At 55.7% G+C, this 23,970-nt stretch overlaps 2 protein-coding genes across 3 annotated transcripts in view; one reads left to right on the top strand and one right to left on the bottom strand.

Annotated features, from left to right (window-relative positions):
- Positions 1 to 2,687, top strand: part of MTHFR (methylenetetrahydrofolate reductase) — a 13,457-nt gene extending 10,770 nt beyond the window's left edge. For both annotated transcript variants that reach the window (XM_066375080.1, XM_066375079.1), the window contains exons 10-12: positions 495 to 596; positions 1,309 to 1,428; positions 1,733 to 2,687. In XM_066375080.1, the coding sequence (XP_066231177.1) occupies positions 495 to 596; positions 1,309 to 1,428; positions 1,733 to 1,960 (450 nt within the window). In that variant the 3' untranslated portion in view covers positions 1,961 to 2,687. The remainder of the gene's footprint in view (positions 1 to 494; positions 597 to 1,308; positions 1,429 to 1,732) is intronic.
- Positions 2,596 to 23,970, bottom strand: C3H1orf167 (chromosome 3 C1orf167 homolog). Its single transcript, XM_066372625.1, is given in 23 exon segments — positions 2,596 to 3,398; positions 3,400 to 3,525; positions 5,172 to 5,250; positions 5,655 to 5,753; positions 7,681 to 7,736; positions 7,739 to 7,879; positions 7,881 to 8,106; positions 9,677 to 9,824; positions 11,230 to 11,353; positions 11,355 to 11,398; positions 12,173 to 12,326; positions 12,435 to 12,532; positions 12,888 to 13,027; positions 14,066 to 14,234; positions 14,899 to 15,031; positions 15,033 to 15,075; positions 16,402 to 16,490; positions 16,540 to 16,589; positions 17,021 to 17,071; positions 19,017 to 19,083; positions 19,994 to 20,153; positions 21,044 to 22,064; positions 23,901 to 23,970. Coding segments are annotated over 23 exon segments (3,327 nt in total). The 3' UTR covers positions 2,596 to 3,359.

Genomic DNA, 23,970 nt, shown 5'->3' with positions numbered 1-23,970 from the left:
GAAGTAGGGATGACGGGGCCCACCCTGCAGTATGGTGAGTGTCAGAACAAAGGAGTTTGAATAAACCCAGCTTAATGCCTGGTAGTGCTAGAGAAGCCCTCAATGCCACAGTCGCCAGCTAGTGAGTGGGGAGGGTGGAACATGGCAGGCCTCTCTCACAAGCCCTCGTGGGCCTTCTCTGCAGCTTCAGAGGTGGCTTCTCTGTGAAGCCATCCCTGGCCCACTGGGAGGGGGTGGCGGGGGCCCTGGGACCTGCCCAGAACGAGCATCCTCACATCCCTGCTCTCCTCCTGTTTGCTTATTTGCCAGCTGCAGTGTGTGACTCAGTCCACGTGCCATCACTAGTCCTGCTGCCTTACGTGTTCTGTCACACCTGTGTGCGTGGGGCCCTTCCTGGGGACTGTTGGGGGCAGGCATCTGACGTGTCACTGAGCACCAAGAAGTTGGCCAGCAGGGTCCTGGGATGACACGACGGGTGCCTGCCTCCCCCACAGGCCTACTTGGAGTTCTTCACGTCCCGGGAGACAGTGGACGCGCTTCTGCAGGTGCTGAAGAAGTACGAGCTGCGGGTGAACTACCACATTGTGGACGTGAAGGTGCGACACTGCAGGGCCGCTCCCCCACCCGGCCCGGCGAGGGAGGCCTGCCCGTGACAATTAGCACAGTACAGTTCAGTACAGGGTGCTGGGGACCCAGTGGAGGGACAGCTAAACTTCGAGGTCACAGAACACTTCTTGAAGGGGTTCCGTGTGGCTTGAATCTCTAAGGAAGAGAAGGGCGTTCCGGGAAAGGGTGGAGGGCGTGCAAAGGAGATGTCCACAGCCCTGTGGGGACACTGCTGGCTGAGCAGGGAGCCGAAGTGGTAAGCAGGGGCCAGGTCCTCGGGAGTTGCCATGGTCCTGCTTGGAATTTCAGTTTTTCCCTGAAGGCAGGAGGGATTCTTTCCCAGCAGTGAAGTGACTTGGCTCTGTGTTCTATTTAAGCAGGTCACAGTGTGTAGCTGGTGACTAATGGGCCCAGAGGCCCTTGGGGTAGTCTTAGTAACAGAGAGAGGCCCGCTGGGTTAGACAGGAGGGAATGGACCGGAGGGGACACAGGCGGAGCCACTGGGTGTGGAGCCGACTGAAGCGCAGAGGAAGAAGGAAATGCGCAGAGGAAGAAGGAAATGCCCGGGTGGCCTCTAGGTTTCGGGTTCACAGAGCTGGAGGGAGGGCCAGGTGGAGGGTGTGGAGCAGAGGGCTCCCTGGCCGTAAGGGCTCTAGTTGTCTTTGTCCCGTCTGCTCTTACTCCCCCCTCCTCCTTTCCCAGGGAGAAAACATCACCAATGCCCCCGAACTGCAGCCTAATGCTGTCACTTGGGGCATCTTCCCTGGGCGAGAGATTATCCAGCCCACAGTGGTGGACCCTGTCAGCTTCATGTTCTGGAAGGTGAGGGGGCTGGGAGCGGGCCTGCCCTGCCCACCTGGCAAACTTGGGCAGGCAGTGTTGCTGGGAATCCCAGCCCCAGGGCTGGCAGACCTGGCCCTCCTGGCTGCACCTAGACTGTGAGTCACTGTTTATTTCTGTGCTGCGGGTGGCACTGGCAGTGAGCCTTACTCTATTCCTGGCAGTGCCCTTTTGGGCTGTGGCAGCGGCTCTTGTGGCACTGAGCGTGGGGTCTGACCTAAGGGCAGCCCTTGCCTGTGTATGTGTCTGTGTGTGTGACTGTGTATGCACCCCTGTGCACGTCCAGGACGAAGCCTTCGCCCTGTGGGTCGAGCAGTGGGGCAAGCTGTATGACGAGGAGTCCCCGTCCCGTGCGATCATCCAGTACATCCACGACAACTACTTCCTCGTCAACCTGGTGGATAATGACTTTCCACTGGACAACTGCCTGTGGCAGGTGGTAGAAGACACATTTGAGCTTCTCAACAGGCCACCTCGGCATGAGGGAGACAGGCACCATGATCCTGCACCCTGACATCGTTCACCTGGGCCGGCTGTGTCCCGCCTCCCTCCTCCCCAGGACTGGTTCTCCTGGGGACCCCTATCTCCGTCTCTCCCCAAGCCCTGGTCTCCACTCTCCCGCATATGGTGGCAGCTAGACTGGTGGGAGGCTTCTGGGCTCTGGCTGGACCCGAGTCTGCCCTCTGGGAGCCTGGTGCTCCCTGCTCAGCTGGGAGATCTTGATCTTTTCTGCAGAGAACCTCCATGCTATGGAGGACAATGGTGGCTGCAGCACTGTCCTCCCTGAGAAGGGAGGAGACGGGCTATTGCTGAGCCCTCGCACTAGGCAGCTGCCAGGAGCTAGCCCGGGACTGCCGGTGACCTTGCACTGGGGTTAGCTACCAGGAGCCAGCCCGGGACTGCCGGTGACCTTGCACTGGAGGTGGGGCCTGTGGAAGACGGGAGGGCAAACATGGGCAGCGGGCACTTGCGGCATTGCTGAAGAGCTGTTACAGAGTGAAGATGCTGCCCCCTTCTGCCTCCAAGGCATGGGTGGCTGGGCACTTTCAGGGAGTGACTGAAAGGGCAGATACTCCCTGGCACCAGGCCTGGGTGGGTCGGGCCAAGGCCTGGTTACAGGCATCTCTGGCCTCCTTTTCCTCCCTGAGAGCTCAGCAGGGCTTTCGTCTTTGCTGTGCTGCTTTTGAAACAGTGTCTCTGTATTCTGGTGGCTCGAGATAAAGTACTTCTTAACGGTTCAAGGTGTCTGAACCTTTGTGCTTGGTGGAGCCCTTGGCCTCCCCCTTGTCCCCCTGCTCAATACCGTCAAGACAAAGATGAGGTTTGCTTGAGCAGGGCTTATTTCTTCCGGGCTTATTTTTCAGGCAGGACCTCCGCCTGCCAGTGGCTTCAGCCCTCTGGGACCCCATCCTGGAATCTGTCTTCCTGGCATTGCTCCCCAGGAATCGGCCCTCATGCCCTGCTGCCCAGGGTGGTGACTGGCAGGTGCACATAGGCTGGTCCTGGTCCTTGTGTGGCCCTGGCTGGCTAGCTCAGTTGGTTGGAGAGTTGTCCTGATTCTACCAAGATTGCTGGTTCAATCCCTGGTCAGGGCACATACAAGTGTCAACCGAGTGCATAAATAAGTAGGACAACAAATTGATGTTTCTCTCTCCTTCCCTCTCTCTCTAAAATCAAATAAAGAACCCAGAGCAGCCTATGAGCACACCTTCCCTTTCTTGCAGGCAGCTGGCCAGGAGCCAGGGAGCAGCAGGACTAAGGAGGGCGTTTTGTCATTCACAGCCCCTGAGTCCCCCTCCACCACCGGCTGGGGTGATGCCCTGGGGCCTGAGCGCTCGTGCTCTGGACGGTGGGGCGCGGCTCCTTCCTGGGAAGGCTGGGCTCAGTTCTGCTTTTCTTTCTGTGGGAACAAGTCACAGCTGCAGCTGGGCCCCCTACTCCACCTCAAGTCCACCACCCACGGGCTCGGGCAGCTTCCGGCCTGCCCCTAGGCTGATGCCCACCTTTCTTGGGTCCCAGGCTGCTGGCTCCTCTCCTCGGGGGCCTGGTTGCCAGGCTCTGGTGCTACTTCTCAAAGGCCTGGAATCAGGAAGGAGAGGGAACATTCAGTTCCCTCCAGGGCCTTCTGTTTGTGCTAGGCTAACATCTGTGCCCAGCTCCTTGGTCCCTTAGGGGAAGAAGGGGTCGTGGTGGTTCCCCCCCACCCCCATGAGCAGGCAGCTACCTCTGCCCCAGGCCACATACGTGGACTCAGAATAGATTTGACCTGTGATCTAGGAAGCTATACTAGGAACAAAGGGTAGGGGCAGTTAGAGACTAGAACCTACATGGCCCTATGTGAGTAGCAGCGGTGCCACAGGCCAGGTTTGTTACCAGAGTGACAGGTCGGGGCTAAGCACATAGCTACCGGCTATATCAGGAGCTCCAGAATCCAGGCTGTTTTCTCTAAACAAACAGCCCTCTCCTGAAAATGAAGGGGTCCTGGGTGGCAAGCAGGGAGGGCCGGCAGCTCAGAAACATCCAGCAGTGGCGCTGGTTCTGGAAGGGCCCGCTCAGAGCCGGGGCTGCCCCACCCGTACCTGAGAAAGGACCACCCAGCTGCTGTCTCGCTGTAATCATCAAGCCAACTGTAGCCACCACATTCGCCAGGCCCTTCTCAGGTGCCACTGCCTGAGCTGTGGGCACAGCTGGTGAGAAGGCCCCAAACTGGGCCAACCACTGCCCTGGGTACCCGTGCTCCCTGCAGCCCCCAGCCCCTCGGTGGCATCAGAACGAAGGGAATGTGACAAGGAGCGTGTCATCTGAGGTGTGTGAACATGCAGAATCCTCAGCCTGTCCCAGGTTTCAGACAGAGGAGGTCCTAAGACCATACTTTGGGAGACTTCACTCTAGGCGTCAGGGTTGAGACTGGGATGAGATGGGACACCGGTGTGAGGCTGGGGAGGGAGGAGGGGCCCGCCTCACTCACCAGTGACCGTGTTCCCTGAGCATCTACCCAGTGCTGCCACATCGCTGCCAGGCACCCGGCCTGCTGGGAGCCCTGGAGCAGGCAGAGCAGTGTCTCCAGGTGCCAGTGTCATAGGTACTTCCTCCTGGGGGGAGGGGCCTGTGTGCATTCTGACCGTCCAGAGCAGGGGTCCTCAAACTTTTTACACGGGGCCAGTTCACTGTCCCTCGGACTGTTTGAGGGCCGCCACATACAGTGCTCCTCTCATTGACCACCAATGAAAGAGGTGCCCCTTCCGGAAGTATGGCGGGGGGCCGGATAAATGGCCTCAGGGGGCCGCAGTTTGAGGATGCCTGTTCCAGAGCATCATGACCCCTTCATGGCCAGGAGAAAGAGCCAAGCCATGCGTCTGGGCCAGCTCCTCCAAGATCCCGTGGGGATAACCACTGGCCAGAGAGGCCCAGCCTTGGCCACAGCTCAGGCAAGGTCCTAGGCCCTGGGGAAAAAAAATTTGCTGAGAGAAAACTTAAAGTTCTCACCTAACAAAAAAAATGATAATTATGTGAGATGATGGATGTGTTAAATGAATTGTGATAATCATTTATATATATATATATGTACACATATATATGTATATGTATAAAATCACATAGCATACCCTAAAAAAATAAAATTTAAAAACAGTTTTAAAAAAAAAAGGTCCTAGGCCCTGGGCCCCAACCCCACCCTCTCCACTCCACTGCTTACCCCAGCCACCTCTCATCCACCGGACCCTTGCCCTTGAGGGCACTGGTTTCAGAGCCGCAGTCCTCTCCTGGTTGGTCCTGGAGGAGGCCAGCGCTCGCCCGTCCAGGCCACTGCATCCACAGCCAGACAGCGCTGTTGCCTGGAAAGGGGAATCGAGTCAGAAAAGGTTAACACACTCATTCTGGAGGGCAGATGCCTCGAAGCTGAGCACACGAAGAGGGGAGAACAAAAGGGCTGAGTTCATTGTTGTGCACCCCCTCCACCACATCTGGTGAAGCCAGGGGGCCCGGGGCTGCTGCGCATAGAGAAGTAACAGGTGAGGCAGGGCAGAACGTACTGTTTTCAGAAAATAGCTGAGGTAGTCCAGAAGAGGAACAGGTGGGAAAAATACAGCTAAATACAGATGATGAAATAGCCAAGGAGTGCAAAGCTCATCTCCAGGCCCTTGAGGGCTGGTGGCCTTGTCACCCCTGCACTTCAGACGTTGTCTTTCCCCGGGGGCAGGTCTCCTTACTCTGAGCCCAGGACGATTCCGTCCACTTCATCCACCGAGGCTGTGATGTGCTGGGCTGGGCAGCATGGGCCCCGTGCCCTGTGGCCTGCAGCTGTGGGCCTAGGAAACAGCCAGAGAGGAAAACCTGAACCAGATGGGCTTGGCCAGGATTCCTTTCCTTTCCTGCCTCCTCCTTGTGTGGGCACATGTGGGACAGTTCACGTGACCACATGTTCTCCTGTGAGCCCAAGGCTCCTAGAAGAGATGGAGAAGGTGCCCAAGAGTAGTGAGACCATCAGCACACACCACTGCCCTTCCCCCATCCTCCCCTGGGGCTGGAGATGCAAGCAGCAGGGTGGATCAGTAGCACCCAGCACTTGGCCAGAGCTTACCTGCACCAGGTGCGGCCAGTAGGGCCGACATCGCTCTCTCACCTAGACTTTACAAAATTAAATCACTTGCCTGAAGCCTCACTTCTCCGGAGTGGCCTGACTCCAGAGCCTAAGCCTCCAGCCACTGTTCACACAGACCCCAGGCTTTCCCAGGGACTCTGTGCACCATAAGATGGCATAATACCTGCTCGTGATGTCAGATGAGGGCTGCCTGGGCGTGTGTGGCCATGTGGCACAAAGGAAGGGGCCTGGAATTCAGCACCCTCGTTCCTGTTTTTTTTTTTGTTTTGTTTTGTTTTTTTTTTTTTAAGTAAGAAGAGGGGAGACAGAGAGACAGACTTCTGGGTAGAGAATGTTATGAAAGAAAAAATTTTTTTCATCTATATTTTTTTATTTCTGTAACGAGCATGTTTTATTTTTCCACTAAGAAAATAAAAACGACAAAAATTGCTACCATCTCATATTTCTAACTTGATGCTAGACTGCACCATGACACATAATGAGTTTAGGCGCTTCGTAGACTGTGACCCCAGCCTTTGCTCAGTTGGTGCCCAGTAAATGTCTGCCGATGGACTGGAGTGAGCCGTCTTCCGGAGCCAGGAGGCTGTGTAAGAACTCGGGAGGGGTGGGGTCCACAGGCTACTGGGCCCCTGGAGAACCATCTAACCAAACTTGCCACTATGGGCTGGAACAAGCTGATTCTGAGGTCGCTAGCCCCCCAGTCATTTACCTCCTACTCCACCTGGGCCCCACCTCACTCACCTGCTCCCATGGGGCGGCAGTGCTCAACAGTGCCAGTTGGCACCCCCTGCTGGCCAGCCTGGGCCAGTGCCTGAGGTCAGCCCTGGGCCAGGGAGGGCTGTGCTGGTCTCCTGGGCTTCCGTGGGCATTTCCAGACACACTCTGAGCAGTGCTGATCCCCATTGAACCCAGTGGGTCCGCAGCAGGTGCCTGTGCCCAGCCTGCTGGAGCTGGGTGATGGCAACCCGCTGGACACAGCCCTGGGTGGCTGACTGGGCCCAGGCTTCTCCGAGGCTGAGAGAGAGGGAGGAGCCCACACCCAAGGCCATCAGTGACAGGGTCTATGGAAGCTGTAGGGAGCCCTTCCCAGCCCTGGCTGGTGCCCTGCAGGAGGAGACCTCTAGGCAAATCCCAGAGCCCTGCACCTCCTCCTCCTACACCCCCCCCCCATTCCTCTGCTGGAGAAAACAGGTTAAAATAGGCATGAAGAGCAGCAGGCTATCCAAACAGGGTCAAGCATCCTGTTTAGAGAAAGGAGAGTCCTGCCAGCTACATTTGGCCTCTCCTTTCCGCACAAGAACCCCAGTTTATTGAGCACCAGCCGTGTCTGTGTCCATCTCTGTGTCTGGCCCCAGCCCTGAGCTGAATGTTTACATTCGTTATCTTTAATCTCTGGGCCGCCCTGCAGAGCAGGCCTATTATATTCCTTTGACTTTTAATGTTATACTTGCCCAAGAGGGGACACAGCTGGAGCGTGCAGAGCTGGCATCTGATCCCAGGACTAGCTGCGATGACCAAGACCGCCCCTTCCTACCACCCCAGTCTCCTGAGCCCTGGCACCAGCCACCGAATACCCACTACTTCTGCTAAAACATGCCCAAGGCTTGAGCTGGAAGCACAGTGAGGGCACTCACCTGGTGCTCAGCTTCCGGGCAGCGTGGGCTGGGCTGAGCTGGTGCAGGCAGGACTCTCATGTACCCACAGCATCCAGCACAGGGCCACCTGGGCCTGGGCTGGAGCTCTCTCTTTTGCCTGCTGGCGGGCCTCACAATGCTGGTCCAGGGCCACTCGCCATGCTACAAAGGCCTGCTGGGCCCGGGCCCTCCTCACGTGGCTTCCCCTGCCTGTCGGCCTGGCCCTCCTGCACATGGCTTCTCCAGGTAGCAATGGAGGCCTGGGCCACACAATGCTCACGTGCACGGGCTGCGGCCACTTGGGCATCCCGCCATGTAGTGAATGCAGCCCCCAGTGCCCATCTCCTCAGCCCAGCCTGGAAGGCTCGATACTGGGCCTGGAGCTTCCCTGCATCTCTCACAGATCCACACCAGGCCTGGAAATGGCTGTGGAACAGGAGCAGAGAGGCACCCAGCTGCTAAATTACACCTGTAACCCCCCCCCCCACACACACACACACAGTCTTCTAGGTTATACACGGCTTCACCTACACAACCCTGTGCCTTAAAAATGTAGGGACCGATGCATAATGGGGAAAGCACTTTCACTAAGGACCTTGGTGCATACACACACTCCAGCTCGGGGGCAGATGCTGCCCAGCAGCCTATGTCGACCCAGAAGCTGTGGGTTCAAGTCTCAGATCCACTGGTGGACAGCCACCCTGCCTCCCCTTGTAAGTCCGCTCTGGGGCACAAGGTCAGTGAGGAGAACACAGTCCCCCACGCCGTGAGGGGCCAACAAATGCCCACAACCTTGAAATGCAAAAGCACAGAGGTCAGCCACTCTGCGGCCATCAGCTTGCTGGCTGTGGGGACACTGTGAATGTTTGCAAATTTGTCACTGAGCAGTGGGAGGAAGCAGCATCTGTGCCCTTTACTATTTAAATGTGCATTAAAGAATGGTATGCGGGCCCTGGCCGGTTGGCTCAGTGGTAGAGCGTCGGCCTGGCGTGCAGAGGTCCCGGGTTCGATTCCCGGCCAGGGCACACAGGAGAAGTGCCCATCTGCTTCTCCACCCCTCCCCCTCTCCTTCCTCTCTGTCTCTCTCTTCCCCTCCCGCAGCCAAGGCTCCATTGGAGCAAAGATGGCCCGGGCGCTAAGGATGGCTCCTTGGCCTCTGCCCCAGGCGCTAGAGTGGCTCTGGTCGCAACAGAGCGACGCCCCGGAGGGGCAGAGCATCGCCCCCTGGTGGGCAGAGCGTCGCCCTCTGGTGGGCGTGCCGGGTGGATCCCGGTCGGGCACATGCGGGAGTCTGTCTGACTGTCTATTCCTGTTTCCAGCTTCAGAAAAATACAAAAAAAAAAAAAAAAAAGGATGGTATGTGAGTTTTATTAGAACATCTCTATTCAAGATTTTTTTAAAAAAATATTTATTGAGTACTTTTTTTTTTTTAATTTATTTATTCATTTTTAGAGAGTTGAGGGAGAGACAGAGAGAGAGAGAAGAGACAGAGAGAATGGGGGAGGAGCTGGAAGCATCAACTCCCATATGTGCCTTGACCAGGCAAGCCCAGGGTTTCGAACCGGCGACCTCAGCATTTCCAGGTCAACGCTTTATCCACTGCGCCACCACAGGTCAGGCTCTATTCAAGATTTCACTCTCTTCTTCTGGTCCCTGTACACAGACATCCCCTGTGCTGACTCCTCAAACACCACGCAGTGTTAAAACACAGGTTATGATAGATGTCTGTGTTCATTTCTGTCTTAATCGTATCCTCTGAAACCAAAGGACAGGCCAGGCCAGGAGGTGAAGTGCACAAAGCAGATAATGGAAGGTTGGTGGTCATGTCTGTACGGTTCCAGACTGGGGTCTCCCTTGATGTACCCCACTCCCCAGGTCCAAGGCCTCTAGCCTGGGCTCCCCTAGAGCTGCAGAAATAACCCTGGCCCCTGGGCTCTCTCCCTGCTTTTCCTGGGGTGTGGATGACGCACAGCCACCCACTCCCAGCCCCACCTACCTCTGCAGTAGGAGCCACTCTGGCTCGTCTGCCCTGTGTGTCAGATGAGCTGCCACCTGCTGCCGGCTCTGGAACACGGCCTTCCGCAGGCCCTGGAGGCCCTGCTCCCACCGCTGATAGCCGTACTGTTCATGCGGGAACTGCTGTCCTGTGGACAGGGAGACGCTGACTTATCACTGGGTGCTCGCACTAGCCTCGTCCCTGCATCCTGGGTGACTGCGGGCCCCTGCTTAACCAGCCCTCAGCCCTCTACCCACGTGGGAACAGAGGAGGCCACCTTAACTGTCTAAGTTAAAATGCTTTGGTTACAATGAACAACTCAAGTGGCGCAACTACGAGTTGATGCTTCTCATCTCTCTTCCTCCCTATATTCCTCCCTCCTTCCTTCTCTCTCTTTCACACACACACACACACACACACACACACACACACACACACTGCTTAGGTTATAGGTGTTCTACAGATAACCAGGCCAACCCAACTCATAGAGGGTTTTTTTGTTTGTTTTGTTTTGTTTTAATTTCTTGGCAATGTTTAGGAATCCTGAGAATTTCATAAAAATCTAGAATTCTAGCTTTTCTTTAAAAAACTAGAAGGTCTGGCAACACTGGGCCAGCCTTTCTGGGCAACTGGACAATTGGGCTGGAGAAGCAGCTGTCTCCTGTGGATAGCACATGAGCTCTCCAGAACAGCAGGCCCCCACCTGCCAGCCCATTGACATGCGGTGTTGGTATAGTGGGACGCCTCCCAAATGCCACCTCCTGTGCTGGGCGCTGAGAGCACCATGACTCAGTGTCCAGACCTGTGACTTCTGAAAGCCAGGCAAGGATGACGAGGATGAAGATGAACAAGAAGCCTGCTAGGTGCTGGGTTCTGAGCCAAGCATGTTGGGGGATTGTCTCACAGGATGCCTACAGCCCCCAGTGGGGTGGTACTACTGTTATCCTCATTTTACAGGAAAGTAAGCTGAGACTCAAGTTAAGGAGCTTGTTTCAAGTCCATACAGCCAGGGAATGGAGGTGGGGACGAGTGTCCACGCCCCCAGGTCCTGTTCTGCTGGTCCTGGGCATGCCCTGTTGGGGGCCCACTGTTGGGCTCTGTGCTGGAGGCTATGGACTCCTGGGTCTCCCTGGTGGACCCTGGCCCTTCCTCATCCTTGGTGCCCTGTCCCCATCCCCTAATTACTCTGCCAGCAAGAGTGCCAGAGGCCCTGGCCGGTTGGCTCAGCGGTAGAGCGTCGGCCTGGCGTGCGGGGGACCCGGGTTCGATTCCCGGCCAGGGCACATAGGAGAAGCGCCCATTTGCTTCTCCGCCCCCGCCCCCCTCCTTCCTCTCTGTCTCTCTCTTCCCCTCCCGCAGCCAAGGCTCCATTGGAGCAAAGATAGCCCGTGCGCTGGGGATGGCTCCTTGGCATCGCCCCCCAGTGGGCGTGCCGGGTGGATCCCGGTCGGACGCATGCGGGAGTCTGTCTGACTGTCTCTCCCCGTTTCCAGCTTCAGAAAAATACAAAAAAAAAAAAAAAAAGAGTGCCAGAGCTGCAGGGCACCTGGCACCTGTCTCTGGCCCGGTCCTGGGCCCCTGCTCTGCCTGCTGTCTCTGCTCCAGCCACTGCCGCCATTGGCCCAGCACAGCCCTGCAGCTCTGCTCCCAGGCCCAGCAGGCAGCCATCTCTCTCTGGGGCCCCTTGTGCTGTTGCCCAGTGGCTCAAGCTGAGGAGGATGCTGGGAAAGGGAGTGTCCATCTTAACAGCAGTCACTGCCACCAGGGGCCAGACTCGCCCACCCCTCCTGCAGCAGCAAAGAGGGTCCTGGGGTGACTTGTCTCCTCTCCTGTTTCCATCTTGGAGGAGAGTGGGTTGCTGGGGGCTGGAGGGCTGAAACACTACTCTGCGGGTCACAGTGACAGGTAGTGGGGCTAAGATGGAACCCCAGACCTCCATCCAATGCCAGGTCCTGTATTCAACCTCTACAATAGATAGTGCTATGAATGGAGTGTTTGCTACATGCCAGGCACTGTGCTAGGGGATGTCTATGCCCCATCTCATTGATTCCCATTGTAATGAATACTATTATTACTCCATACAAATGGAAGATGAGAGCACAGAGAGGTTAAGTAACTTGTTCAAGATCACACAGCCAGTGAGGGGCAAAGCTGGGATTAGAACCCAGGCAGACGGACTCGAGTACTGTGCTATGAAAGAATGAATGAATGAACGAACAACAGTTGTGAAATCTCTGAGAGAAACAATTGCCCTGACGAGTGCCCACCCTGTCCTACCCCCTCCACAGGGCACAGTAGGAGGGCAGGGGGAATAGAGATGATATGAGTCTGGTGGCTGATTGCCTGGGGTGTGACAGGGGAGCCCCCTGGGATGCAGACCCTAAGGGGATGCCGCTGTGATGGTCAAGGATTGACAGGAAAGGGGCCTTTGGGAAACAGTGAGTCCACAGAGTAGTGGGCAACATGGCTCACCCGTCCCAGGGAAGGGTCCCTTCCGCTTCTGCGGGGTGCACTGGTGCCACCTGGCTGCACCCTGGGACTGCTGGGCCTGCACCTTCCAGAGCAAAAGGCACTGCCACTGCTGCCTCTGCCCAGCTGCCTGTAGAAAGCTCAGCTGAAGGGTCCCCAGGAGGGCTGGGGTCCTGGAAGCCTGGGGAAGGGGGTGTGGAGTCCTGGGTGCCCGACCCCGACCCAGCCCTACCATCTCCCCCCACCTGTCCCCTACTCACCCTGGCTCATCCCTACCCCTGCCCCTCACCTTCTCCAGTGAGCTGCAGGGTGTGCTGTAGCCCAGTGAGCTGTCTCCTCCCGGCATGCCGCCCTGCGGTTCTGGGGCTGAGGCAGTCCTGGCACTGGCTGACGGGGTGCCAGGACCCCACACACTCTAGCACCACGCTCTCAGGATGTGCCTTGGCCTCTGCTGCTGCAGGCCCTGGAAGAAGGAGCTATAGGAAGGGGACAGGTGAGTCCCTGGGCCCAGCCTCATCCCCTGGTTAGATTGGCTGCCAAGCAGGGCCCACCTCCAGTTGGGTCCCTGGAAAAGAGCACCACCAGGTGCCAAACACGGGGCCAGAGCTCTGCACCACTGCCTCCCAAGCCAGCTGCACCCTGGGACCACTGGTGGCGGGCTCTTAGAAATAACGATGCCCACTAGGGTCCGACCCCCAGAGATACTGATTTCACGGTTGGGGTGTGGCTTGAGCCTCCTGACTTTTTCCAAAGTTCTCAGGGTGACTCTCCTGAGCAGCTAAAACCAAGACCACCACTCCTCCTGTGCCGATCACCTGGCCGATCCTTGACATGCTCACGGGGTCAGTGGGGGCCACGCAGATGATGAGGGATGGAACTGGGCTGCAGGCCCAGGGACCCCAGACTCAAGAGGCCACATGCATAACTACACTAGTACTTCTGCCTCTGCTCAGTAATACCAACAGGGAAACAGGCTTGGGGGCTTTCCCCAAACTCCAAACAGCAGCAGAGCTGAGATCCAAACAATCATCTTGGACCATCAGGCAGCAAAGATACCTCACAGGGAGATATTTACTGTCTGATAACAGAGGCCAGAGGATGGACTAGGGGTGGGAGAGGTGCATTCTGAAGGATCATGATGAATTGAGTTTCCCTGCAGTTCCAAGAGTGCATGAAAAGAGATTGAGGGTCCAAGTGGACCAAATAGGTGTGGCACTAATGGATGCTAGGTATATGGCTTTCAAGGACAGAATTCTGAACCCTACAACTTCTTCTGGCTTATGTTCTGCCCGACATCCTGTCAGGGAAGCTGGCCCCTCCTGAGGCCACCACTCCCCTCACACAAAACCACCTTCTTGAATCCCCCTTCTTGCTCCTGATTCACAGTGTGATTTGAAGCAGGCTGCTTGACCCCTCTGCACTTCAGTTCCTCTAGCTGTATAATGAGGCAAATGGGGGCAGGGGCATAGCAGGCTCCTTCCTTATTCATTTACAGTATTTATTCCGTGCCTACCACAGGCTGGGCACCTGCAAGGTCCTGGGAGGCAGATACAGTTTCCGCCACCAGAAGGCTCCCATCTAGCCGGGAGATGCGGGGAGAGATGATTCTAGAGGCTGGGGAGGGAGAGGAGCATTACACCAACCTCTGCATTGGGTTCCAGCCACCATGGCAGAACTATGTGCCTGTGCCCCCGGCCACCTCACGGTCCCCATAGCTTTCTGCTTAGTCACTGTCTCAGTGTCCCTGGGCTACCTCCCCTTCCCCCCACCCGCTGGGCACCATTGTTCCAGGCCCCATGCTGGAGCCACTGGGAGGAGCAGGACGTAGCCTGGTCCAAACGGGACAATCCTCCCAGTGCTGAGCACTGCTCATGTGCCCACCCCTGCCCCAACCCCCAGCCGCAGCCTGGGGGCACCTACTCGGCCCTCTGGCACTGGGAGAGCCTTGTCCTCCAGAGCAGCAGTATACAACAGAGGGCCAGTTTCGGGCAGGCTTCCTGCAGGAAACCCTAGCCTTGCCCCTGGGGCAGCCCCTGGGCCTGGGCCACCCCGCCCCAGGCCATGGGATGTGGCTCTTCCAGGGGCTGAACTGCAGAGGGCTTGGCTCAAGCTGGCGACCTCAGGGTTTCAAATCTGGGTCCTCTGCATCCCACTCTGGCGCTCTATCCTCTGCACCAGCCTGGTTCCCTGAGAAGCAGTCAAGAGACAAATCAGCCATGTCCCCGTGACCTTCCTCTGCCCAAAGCCATTGATGGCTGCTGCCTCAGGCCCCCCTTGGGACCCTCGGCCCTCACGGGTGCTTCACACCCCACCCCCCAACCCTCCTCTCCCCCCCACCCCCCAACCCTCCTCTCTCCCCCACCCCCCAACCCTCCTCTCCAGAACACCTCAAAGACCCTGTCCTCCCCTGTCAGGCTTTAGTGGGGGGCAGAAGCCATGTGTCTCACTCAACCCAGGAGCTTCCCAGGACCAGGGACCATATCCCCTTCCTGGCGGGAGATGAACAAAGTCTCTCTTGCTTAGAGAAGCTCATGATAGGGACGAGGTCCAACTAAGGCTGACACATTCCAGGGACCCCTCCTGGACCCTCCTAGGCCCACCGGGCTGCACCCCTGGGAAAGCTCCCAATTCCACCACCTCCCATTACAACAATCCATAATTCAGCTTGGTCCCCCAGCAGAAGGAGTGTAAGTGATGCCGCAGATTGCTGGGCTGAGAGGGAAGAGAACTCCCGCTGTCTGCTTCTTGCTCACCCGCCCTCTGCCGGCAGAGGGACAGCTGTGTCACCTTTGCCCCAGCTGAGGCCTGGAGCTGCTTCACCCACATTGACTGTTTCAGGCACATCCTGGGGCTTCCCATCTGGTGGTCAGCCCAGTGGTCCTGAACACTGGGTCCCGCTTTTCACCAAACACTGCCAGGCTCTGAAGCACCTGGACTAGCTGAGAGAAAGCGCAAGTGCTAATCGTAAACACTGCAGCTACAGCCGCCTGCCACATGCCAGACTCGCCACTTGGGGAAGTCACTTTGCCTCTCTGGGCCTCAGCTCTCATCTGTAAAATGGGGCTTGACACCATCACCTCTGGGTGCCTGGATGGCGTTAGCAGCCTCCTACCTGACTGCCCACATCCACTCCTGGCCCCTCTCTATTCAGTTCCTACTGATAAACAGAGTAGGGTTTTTTTTTTCAAATCTCAAATCATTTTACTCCCCTGCTAAAACCCTCTTGTGGCAGCCCCCTTGCTTGTATGAATCCTCCCCAAACCTGCAAGTCCCCCTATCACCACACACACACCTTCCCAAATGCATCTCAAACCACCCCCGGCAGCCCCCACCCTGAACTAACAGGGCTGAACTTGACTGCTGTTTTTTGAGTTTTCTGTGCTTTGTTGTCACGGGTCTTTGCACATGCTGTTCCCTGAGGCTGGAGCTCTTATCTGCTCTCCCTCCGCTAGTCAACCCCTCAGCCTTCACACCTCCACTGAACTCCAGTGGAGGTCAGCTCCCTTTCTTAAAAACTTCTCATTGAAAACCCCAGCGGGAAACTACCAGATAAGCAACTGGGTTTCTTCCACAGATGAATTGCAAGAAAAAAATTCAGGGGAGCCCATCAATGACAAAGACTTTAACAGCCTCTTGAGCAATTACAACATGGGGACCTTATTTAGATTCCAGTTCAAAAACACTGTAACAAGATATATGCTTATAAAAGAATGGGGAATTCGAATGCTGACCAAATATTTGCTGTTATTAAGGAATTACGGTTAATTTTTCTGGTGTGAGCATGGCCTTATGGTCATGAGTTTTTTTATGTTGTTTTTTTTTTAATTTATTATTTTTGTGACAGAGATAGAGAGAGACAGGGACAGATAAGAAGGGAGAGAGAAGAGAAGCATCAATTCTTTGTTGCGGCACCTTAGTTGTTCATTGATTGCTTTCTTATATGTGCCTTGACCGGGGGACTATAGCAGACTGAGTAACCCCTTGCTCAAGCCAGCAACCTTGGGCTCAAGCTGGTGAGCCTTGCTCAAACCAGATGAGCCTGCGCTCAAGCTGGCAACCTCGGGGTCTCAAACCTGGGTCCTCCGTGTCCCAGTCTGACGCTCTATCCACTGCGCCACTGTCTGGTCAGGCTGGTCCTGTTATTTTAAAGAGCCTTTATCTTTCAGAGATGCAACAGAAATATTTATGGATGAAATGGTATGGTGGCAGGACAGTGGGAAGTCAGGGAAATTCCACACCCTCCCACTTCCGCCTACCTGTGGAGCCAGGCTCTCCAGGGCTGGGGGTCCAGTGGGGCCACCCGGGCTGTATCTGCAGTAGGAGAGCACCAGCCCTGGGGGGGGACCTCCCCAAGCTCTGAGTCCTCAGTGTGGCCAGGAGGCCTCTCCCTGGACCCCCTTCTCCTGCCTGGCCCATTCCTTCTGATGGCACCACAGGAGGAAGACTGTAAAGGGATGGATGAGAGAGAGGAGAGAGGTGAACAGAGGGGAGGACCGGGGCCAGGAGGGCCACCGACACCCGGGACACCAGGCAGTGTGGCCTCAGGCCAGTCCCTCCACATCTCTGGACTTCAGTTTTCCCGTGAGTGAATGATGTCTGAGGGACTTTCCAGATCTCACCCTCAAGCTTCTGCTGGGCCTGGACCAGCGTCAGTGGCACACAATTTCATACTGTGTGTCCTCGAGCTGGCCACTTAACTCCTCTGTGCCTCAGTCCCTCTGCATCAGTGAAATGAGCACAACACCTTGCCGAGGTCACTGTGAGGCTCAGATGAGAGGGTGTCCAGGCAGCAGCCAGAGTAGATGCTCAATAAACAATCATTTACCTGCCCTGCCCAGACTGTCTGCCCTGCTTCCCCAGGGCCCCACATCTCACCAGCCAGTTGTTGCAGGGCCTGCAGGATCTGGACTCTCCTGTCTCCTCCATCTGGTCTCAGCCCAGAACATGATGGAATCAGCCGGCTCCTGTCTCCTCCCTCAGACACCCTACCAGGGGTCCCCAAACTTTTTACACAGGGGGCCAGTTCACTGTCCCTCAGACTGTTGGAGGGCCATCACATACAGTACTCCAGTACACTGACCACCAATGAAAGAGGTGCCCCTTCTGGAAGTGTGGTGGGGGCCGGATAAATGGCCTCAGGGGGCCGCATGTGGCCCACGGGCCGTAGTTTGGGGACATCTGCCTAGACTAAGAGTGAGGTTGCCCAGAGAGAAGCTGATGCCCAGGGCCGAGGGAGGGCACATGATCCAACCTGTCCATCCCAGCCCGGGGCAGATGCAGCCTGCCCCAGGAGCAAAGGGGCGCTTAGCCACCCCATGTTCTTTCCAGGTACTTAGTTCACTTATCCCTGATTACATGTGACTTGGGAGGGGGGGGGGGCGTTCTGCTTTGGCTTCATTCTCTTCAATACTATTCAGACTTTTTACAACAAACATGTATTAAAATAGATATTATTTAATTATTTTAAATGCATTTTTAAATTAAAAATAAGAACAAAAGTACATGGTAGTGGAAAATAGGAGAAATTAAGAAAATAGCCAACTTTAATTCTACTGTTTCAGAGATCAGCACTATTTGCCTTTTAGTTTTTAGAGAGTGGTGAGGGATAAGACATTTATTTTTATTTTTAAGAATGGTAAGAAACAGGTAACAGAAAGTTACCATCTTGCCTGACCAGACGCAGTGGATGGAGCGTCGGACTGGGATGCTGAGGACCCAGGTTAGAGACCCCAAGGTCACCAGCTTGAGCGCGGGCTCATCTGGTTTGAGCGGAAGCCCGCCAGCTTGAACCCAGGGTTGCTGGCTCCAGCAAGGGGTTACTTGGTCTGCTGAAGGCCTGCAATCAAGGCACATATGAGAAAGCAATCAATAAACAACTAAGGTGTTGCAATGCGCAACAAAAAACTGATGATTGATGCTTCTCATCTCTCCGTTCCTGTCTGTCTGTCCCTCTCTCTGACTCTCTGTCTCTGTAAAAAAAAAAAAAAGAAATTTACCATCTTAACCATTTTTTAGCGGACAGTTTGGCAGTATTAAGTCCTTTACATTGTGTGACATTTTAGTATTTGTCCTTCTGGTCTTTTTGTTTTTTTTTATGTGCTGTTTTAGGTGCATAGAAAAAAATATCTTAGATATTATTTGTTTATTTTTTTGTCATTTAACATTGTCATAACCATTTTTCCTTGTCATCAAAAATTCTATACAAATATTCATAAAAATATTTCCAGGAAGGGGGACACATGGGGAGGAAAATAAAATTTCCAACTACACTAAATGTTTTTTCTTTTTTTTCTTAAGTGAGAAGTGGAGAGGCAGAGACAGACTCCCCACATGCACCCTGACCGGGATCTACCCGGCAAGCCCTCTAAGGGATGGTGCTCTGCCCATCTGGGGCCGTTGCTCTGTTGCTTGTCAACAAAGCTATTTTAGTGCCTGAGGTGACAAGGCCATGGAGTCATCCTCAGCACCCAGGGCCAACTTGTTCCTACCAAGCCATGGCTGTGGGGGAGGAGAAGAGAGAGAGAGAGAAAAAAGAGAGAAGGGAAGGGGTGGAGAAGCAGATGGTCACTTCTCCTGTGCGCCCTAACAGGGACTCGAACCCGGAAAATCCACACGCTGGGCTGATACTCCACTGATGAGCCAACCATCCAGGGCCTTGGATGTTTTTTCAAATCAAATGTGCATGACTGTCATGATCAGAAATAAAAATGAAAGCTATTGAAATGAAAAATAAAGGAAAAGAAAGTGGGGAGAAGATTTTTAAGCTTCATAAATATCATGTTGCATGGTTGCCAAATATTCATCACATGGTTAAACCATAATTTTCTCACTCACTGGGCATTTAGGCTAATTCAAAGTTTTTACAAATTACATAATGCTGTGATGGACATCTTTTTGCACACATCTTTGACCACCTCTGCTGGTTGCATCCTCATTCTCTTGTGGGGGCAGGGAATGGGGGACAAGGAGGGAAGGCCCAGGCCGCACTGACCAACCTGGGGTGTCCCCAACTACCTGCTTCTCTGGGCAGAGTCCACTAGTGGCTTCAGTCCTGTGGGGTCTTGGCTCTGGCCTCCCCCCGAGGGTGGGGGTCCTGGCCCAGTCTGGATGTGGAGCTGCCCTTGTTTCCGCTGCTGAGTCAGATTTCACCACTGGATCAAGAAAGAAAGGGAAGAGGGACGTTGGCTTCATTTCAAATGTGGTCTGAGAGGGAGCACCAGTAGCCAGACATTTGTAGCACACTCCAAAGCCTGTGGTTTTACCCATTAGATTATTACCCTGCCTCTTTGGAATTGCATGAATGAAAGGAGAAATGGAGCCCAAGATTCAGGGCTTTTCTTGGGAGACCAAACCAGGAGCTGGGTCCTCCCAGAACACCCCTTTCCCAAGGAGAAAAGAACATAGAAGTGCCCTCCCAGTCCTGGCCTGTGAACCACTAGTGAAAAATAGCAACCACTCAAACAGTAGAGGGCTAGCTGTGTGCAAGGTGGGGTCCTGAGTCCCTTTATTTATCTAACCTGACAACAACCTAAAAACTATGTACTATTATTATCCCATCTTAGAGATACAAGACTAAGGCATAGAGAGGTTAAGTAACTTGCCCACAGCCACACAGCCAGAAAATGTGAATGTAAATTGTGGAAGCAGGGTTTGAACAGAGGCACAGCTCATTCAGGCATCTGGGCGGACAACCACCCACTCTACTGGTGATCGCTCAAAAGGGATAACCTGTCCCCCAGAAGAATCTCCAGCCCCAGAAACATCTCCTCCCTGTGACCCAACTTGGAGGTCCCTGACCTTCTGGAAGCTCTGGGCTAGAAAGGCCCTCCTGTGTCGGTCCTATGCCACCTCCAGCTGATCCTCCCGGAGCCACAGTGCCCAGCGCAGTGCCTGCAGGCCCCTGTGCAATAGCTGCAGGCAGCCCAGGGCCACTGCCGCCACCACAGCAGCCCGCCACCTCTGCACCATGTGCCACCAGGCTCTGAAACATCTGGACAGCAGCTGCCGACTAGGGATGTACCAGGGCTGATCAGCAGGTGGCTGGGCCTGCCCCCTCAGCCCCAGGGATAGCTAGGGACTCAGCAGCTCCCAGTCACCCTTCCAGCACTGCCAGGGGTGACACCCCAGGCTGCAGCAGAAAGGACTTCCCTCTGTTGATGGTTTGGGAGTCTCAGACTGGATAGCCCCTAGAGACGGGAGAATGCCACAACAGTAACAATTTCCAAAAGCAGAAGTCCCTGTGTCCCTGTTCCTGGGGCCCTGGATGCCCCTGTCATCCCCAGCAGGGACAGTGTGGAGGGGGTCCCAACCCTTAAATCCTGTGTGGGTGGGGCCTAAGGGCCGCATCTCCAGCCCCTCTCCAGGCAATGGGAGAGGAGCTGCCCCAGCCCGCAGCCAAGCCTCACCGGGCTGTCCTGCAGACTCCAGGCTCAGTGTTTCGGACTTTGTTCTTGGAAAACAAATGGACAAGGCAGCTCTCAGGCCAAGAAGCAAGCAGGACAGGGCACCGCTGCCCAGCTTGCCTGCCCAAGGTAATGACAAGGTAGTAACAAATCTGGCTAGCTTGGAGTGAGAATTCTGGGGAGAGGCAGCAGCCCACGGGGGCCCCCCCAAATCCCACTCCCAGAGTCCTCTGGCCCCCCACCTGCAGGGCACTTCTGGCTGGGGTCATGGCTGGCTGGCAGGAAGCTGCCCTCTCTTCCTCCCTGCCGACCTGCCCATTCGGGGCCTTCTTCCCTGCTTCCTGCCCTGGAGGACACCGGACACTGCGGACTGCTCTGGAGAAGGTGGAGGAGCAGAGTCTGGTCCCTCTGCTGCCCACTCCTCGAGGGAATGGAGCCCCCACTTCTTCCCTTGCTGTGTGCAGGCCTCTCTCCTCACCTTAGGACTCTTCCTTACCTTGGGACATAGGCAGGAAGGACCTCCTCCTTGGGCTCAAGGAAATCCCCAGTCAGCAGCTCCAAAGCAGTCTCTGGTGGTGACAGGGGCTTGCTGCTGGCCTGAGAGTCCGAGAGACCAACCTGGACCCCTGGTGTCTCTGGGAAATTCACAGTTTCCCTGAGACCTCGGGGGTGTTTCTTCCTCTTGCTACAGGAAGCAGGAACAGGGTGGCTGGGCTGGGGGCAGACAGTGAGGATCTGGCTATTGCTGGCCCAGGGCTCCTGCTGTGAGGGACCTGGGGGCTCCTGGGTCCACTGGCACATGAGGCGGGCTGTCTCATGCTCCGGGCATTGCACGGAGGCCAGCAGCTGAGAGGTGGAAGGTTGGGATGGGGCCCGAGCTGGGCTCTTGACAGGGATGGCCAGGTCCTCCAGGGTGAGGGGTTCCTCCACGCGTTGGGAGGTCCAGTTCCCCACGCCACACCAGGAGCTGGGGCCTGGTCGCGTGTGCCCATAGACAGGGGCATAGTGCACAGTAGGCCGGAAGTCCGGGCAGGGGGTGACTATGGTCAGCAGCCAGGACCGCTTCAGGGAGGAGGTTGGGTGAGCCTGTGGCCCTCGGGGTAGGGGGCTTCCCCGGGGCATCATGTGATGTGGGAAGCCTTTCTGCGACCTGGACCAGAGGTGGGGGCTGCTGTGATTTCCACACTCAGCCAAGCTGGTGTCCCTTGTGCTCACGTTACTCTGCTGGACAGCAAACTTGCGCGCTTCCCCCTGGGGGAGGACTCCCAGGGGCTGCAGGTTGCTCTGCTGCCGGAAGCTTGAGTTGGTCAGCTGGCCAGTCCCACTCTTTCGGGTGAGGCCCAGGCGGGGCCCAGGGCTGGCCAGGTTGGTCTGGACTTCGCAGGGCGCCTGGTGAAGCACTGCCCTTGGGGAGGTTGTGGTGGCAGGCCCTCTCCTTTCAGCCTGGGCCCTGGGCACACAGCGGCCATGTCCACTGCTCAGGATGACACCCAGGCTCTTCAGGAGTCTCTGTTGCTCTAGAGAGATTAGACAGCTATGTGCTGGGGGTGGAATGGGGTGCGTAGGACAGGTGGGGCCTGTTAGGCATCAGACTCAGGGAGGGACAGGGTCCCAGGCAGGAGGAGCGAGCCAGACTTCAGAGGTCTGTATTGAGGCAGGATAGTAAAAAGCCGGGAAGAACCCTCAGCAAGCAGAATGGGGAAACTGAGACAAATAACTGAACAAACTGGCAGGGAAATTTATAGCCAGATGCAGAAGGTGACCTCCTAGAGATCACACCTAGGCCAGAAAAGGAGCAAAGCCAGGTGGGCAACTCAGAACCAGCTGCAGCGACTAAGGACTCTGCCTGGCAGACCAGTCAGTAGAGATCACAACCCTGAAAGGACACACCTGGAAAAGCTGATGAATATTCTATTGAAATCCTCCCCTAAACTCCCAGGGAGCATTTGGTGCCTTTCTCTTCCCCCTCCTTCCCCCCTCCCCCCACAGATGTACATGTCCTAAACGCTAAGGGTACACACAAGACTTGCAACCATGGGAACAATGGGCAGCGGCAGCTCGTTCTGGGCTAACCCCCTAAACCTGTCCCCAAAGCCCCCTTTTCTCTGACTTCCCAGTGTACGCTCATTTCTTTCCCATAAATTTCCCAGAGGGCCAGTGCAGCCCTGCCTGGTCTTTCTCCTGTTGCTTCCTCTATTCTATGCTATTCTTTCTTGTTTCACTGCCCCCACCTTTAATAAACATATTCAAAAATCACCAGAACTTGTGTTGTGAAATTTGTCCTGCACAAAGTCAAGAACGCACATGCTACCAGCTGGCCCTAGTCGTACCCAAAGGGCCAGGCCTCTTTTCTGGTAACATGTGTCAGCTCTGTGGACAAATGGGCAGTGCCTGGGAGTCTTGACCAAGAGCAGTGACATGGTCTGACTCTGCCCCCGGCTGCTTGGAGCAGGGATGGGGCAGAGTCAGAGGCAAGGAGAAGGGGAGAGGGAAGCTGATGGACAGGGGGCTGGCTGTTAAGGGGACCCAGGCATGGACAGCCCAGCCTGGGATCAGGGGTGGCAGGGAGGGTGGAGAGAAGGGGACAGATTCAGATCCGCTGTGGAGGTGGAGGCTTAGAAGAAAAAGGTGAAAAGGAAAGAGTCAAGGACGAGTCCCTGATTTTCAGCTTGACCAAAGAAGGGATGGGGCGGAGGCAGCAGCTGGAGATGAAAGCAAGAACCAGCATATCAAACAGCTGAAAGTGAGCTGCTCTGGGGACTGCGGCTACTGATTGACCCCAACCCCCAGGGCCATTCCACAGGAGACAGGGCCTCCTGGGAGCTGGTGCAATGCCTGGGAAGGCCTGGCTAGTATAGTATAGGCCATAAAAGTTTGTAGATAGGAACTAAAGCTCAGAGAGGTTAAGCAACTTGCCCATAGTCACACAGCTAGAACACAGAGAAACTGTCATGTGAATCTGAATCTGAATTTTTTCTTGTGCTGCTTCCACCCTTGTCCGCACCAGCTCTGTGGCCTTCTTGAAGCCCCAGGCACCTGAGCTTGGAGGTTCTCCAGCCCACTGTGCTTGGCACAGACTGACCTGTGTGAGCCCCTTCTCAGCCAGGGGTCTCAGCCAGGCCCTGTCCTGGTCCACCCTCTTCCTAACCTCCCCTCCTGGCTTCCTAACCCTCCCTTGAGCCCCAGGCTGGGAAGACTTTGTCCTGGCCCAGCTGGCCCTATACAGCTAATCTCTGGAATTAGCGAGGCTCTAGGATGGTCTGTCTGGGAAAGGGCATCTGGGCCACTACCTAGAGGGGACCCTTCTTCTGCCACCTCCAATTCAGTAAGGGTCCTCCCGCTAAGCCTCTTGCCTGGCCTCAGGGGTGTCGCAGGCCTGGGGGGCACATTCTCCTTGTGACTGGCGTCAGGTCTCAGCTCCAT

The sequence above is a fragment of the Saccopteryx leptura genome, chromosome 3, assembly GCF_036850995.1.
Source record: "Saccopteryx leptura isolate mSacLep1 chromosome 3, mSacLep1_pri_phased_curated, whole genome shotgun sequence".
Lineage (NCBI taxonomy): Eukaryota > Metazoa > Chordata > Mammalia > Chiroptera > Emballonuridae > Saccopteryx > Saccopteryx leptura.
Note: the sequence above shows the minus strand (reverse complement) of the source record. Positions and strands in the feature narration are given on the sequence as shown.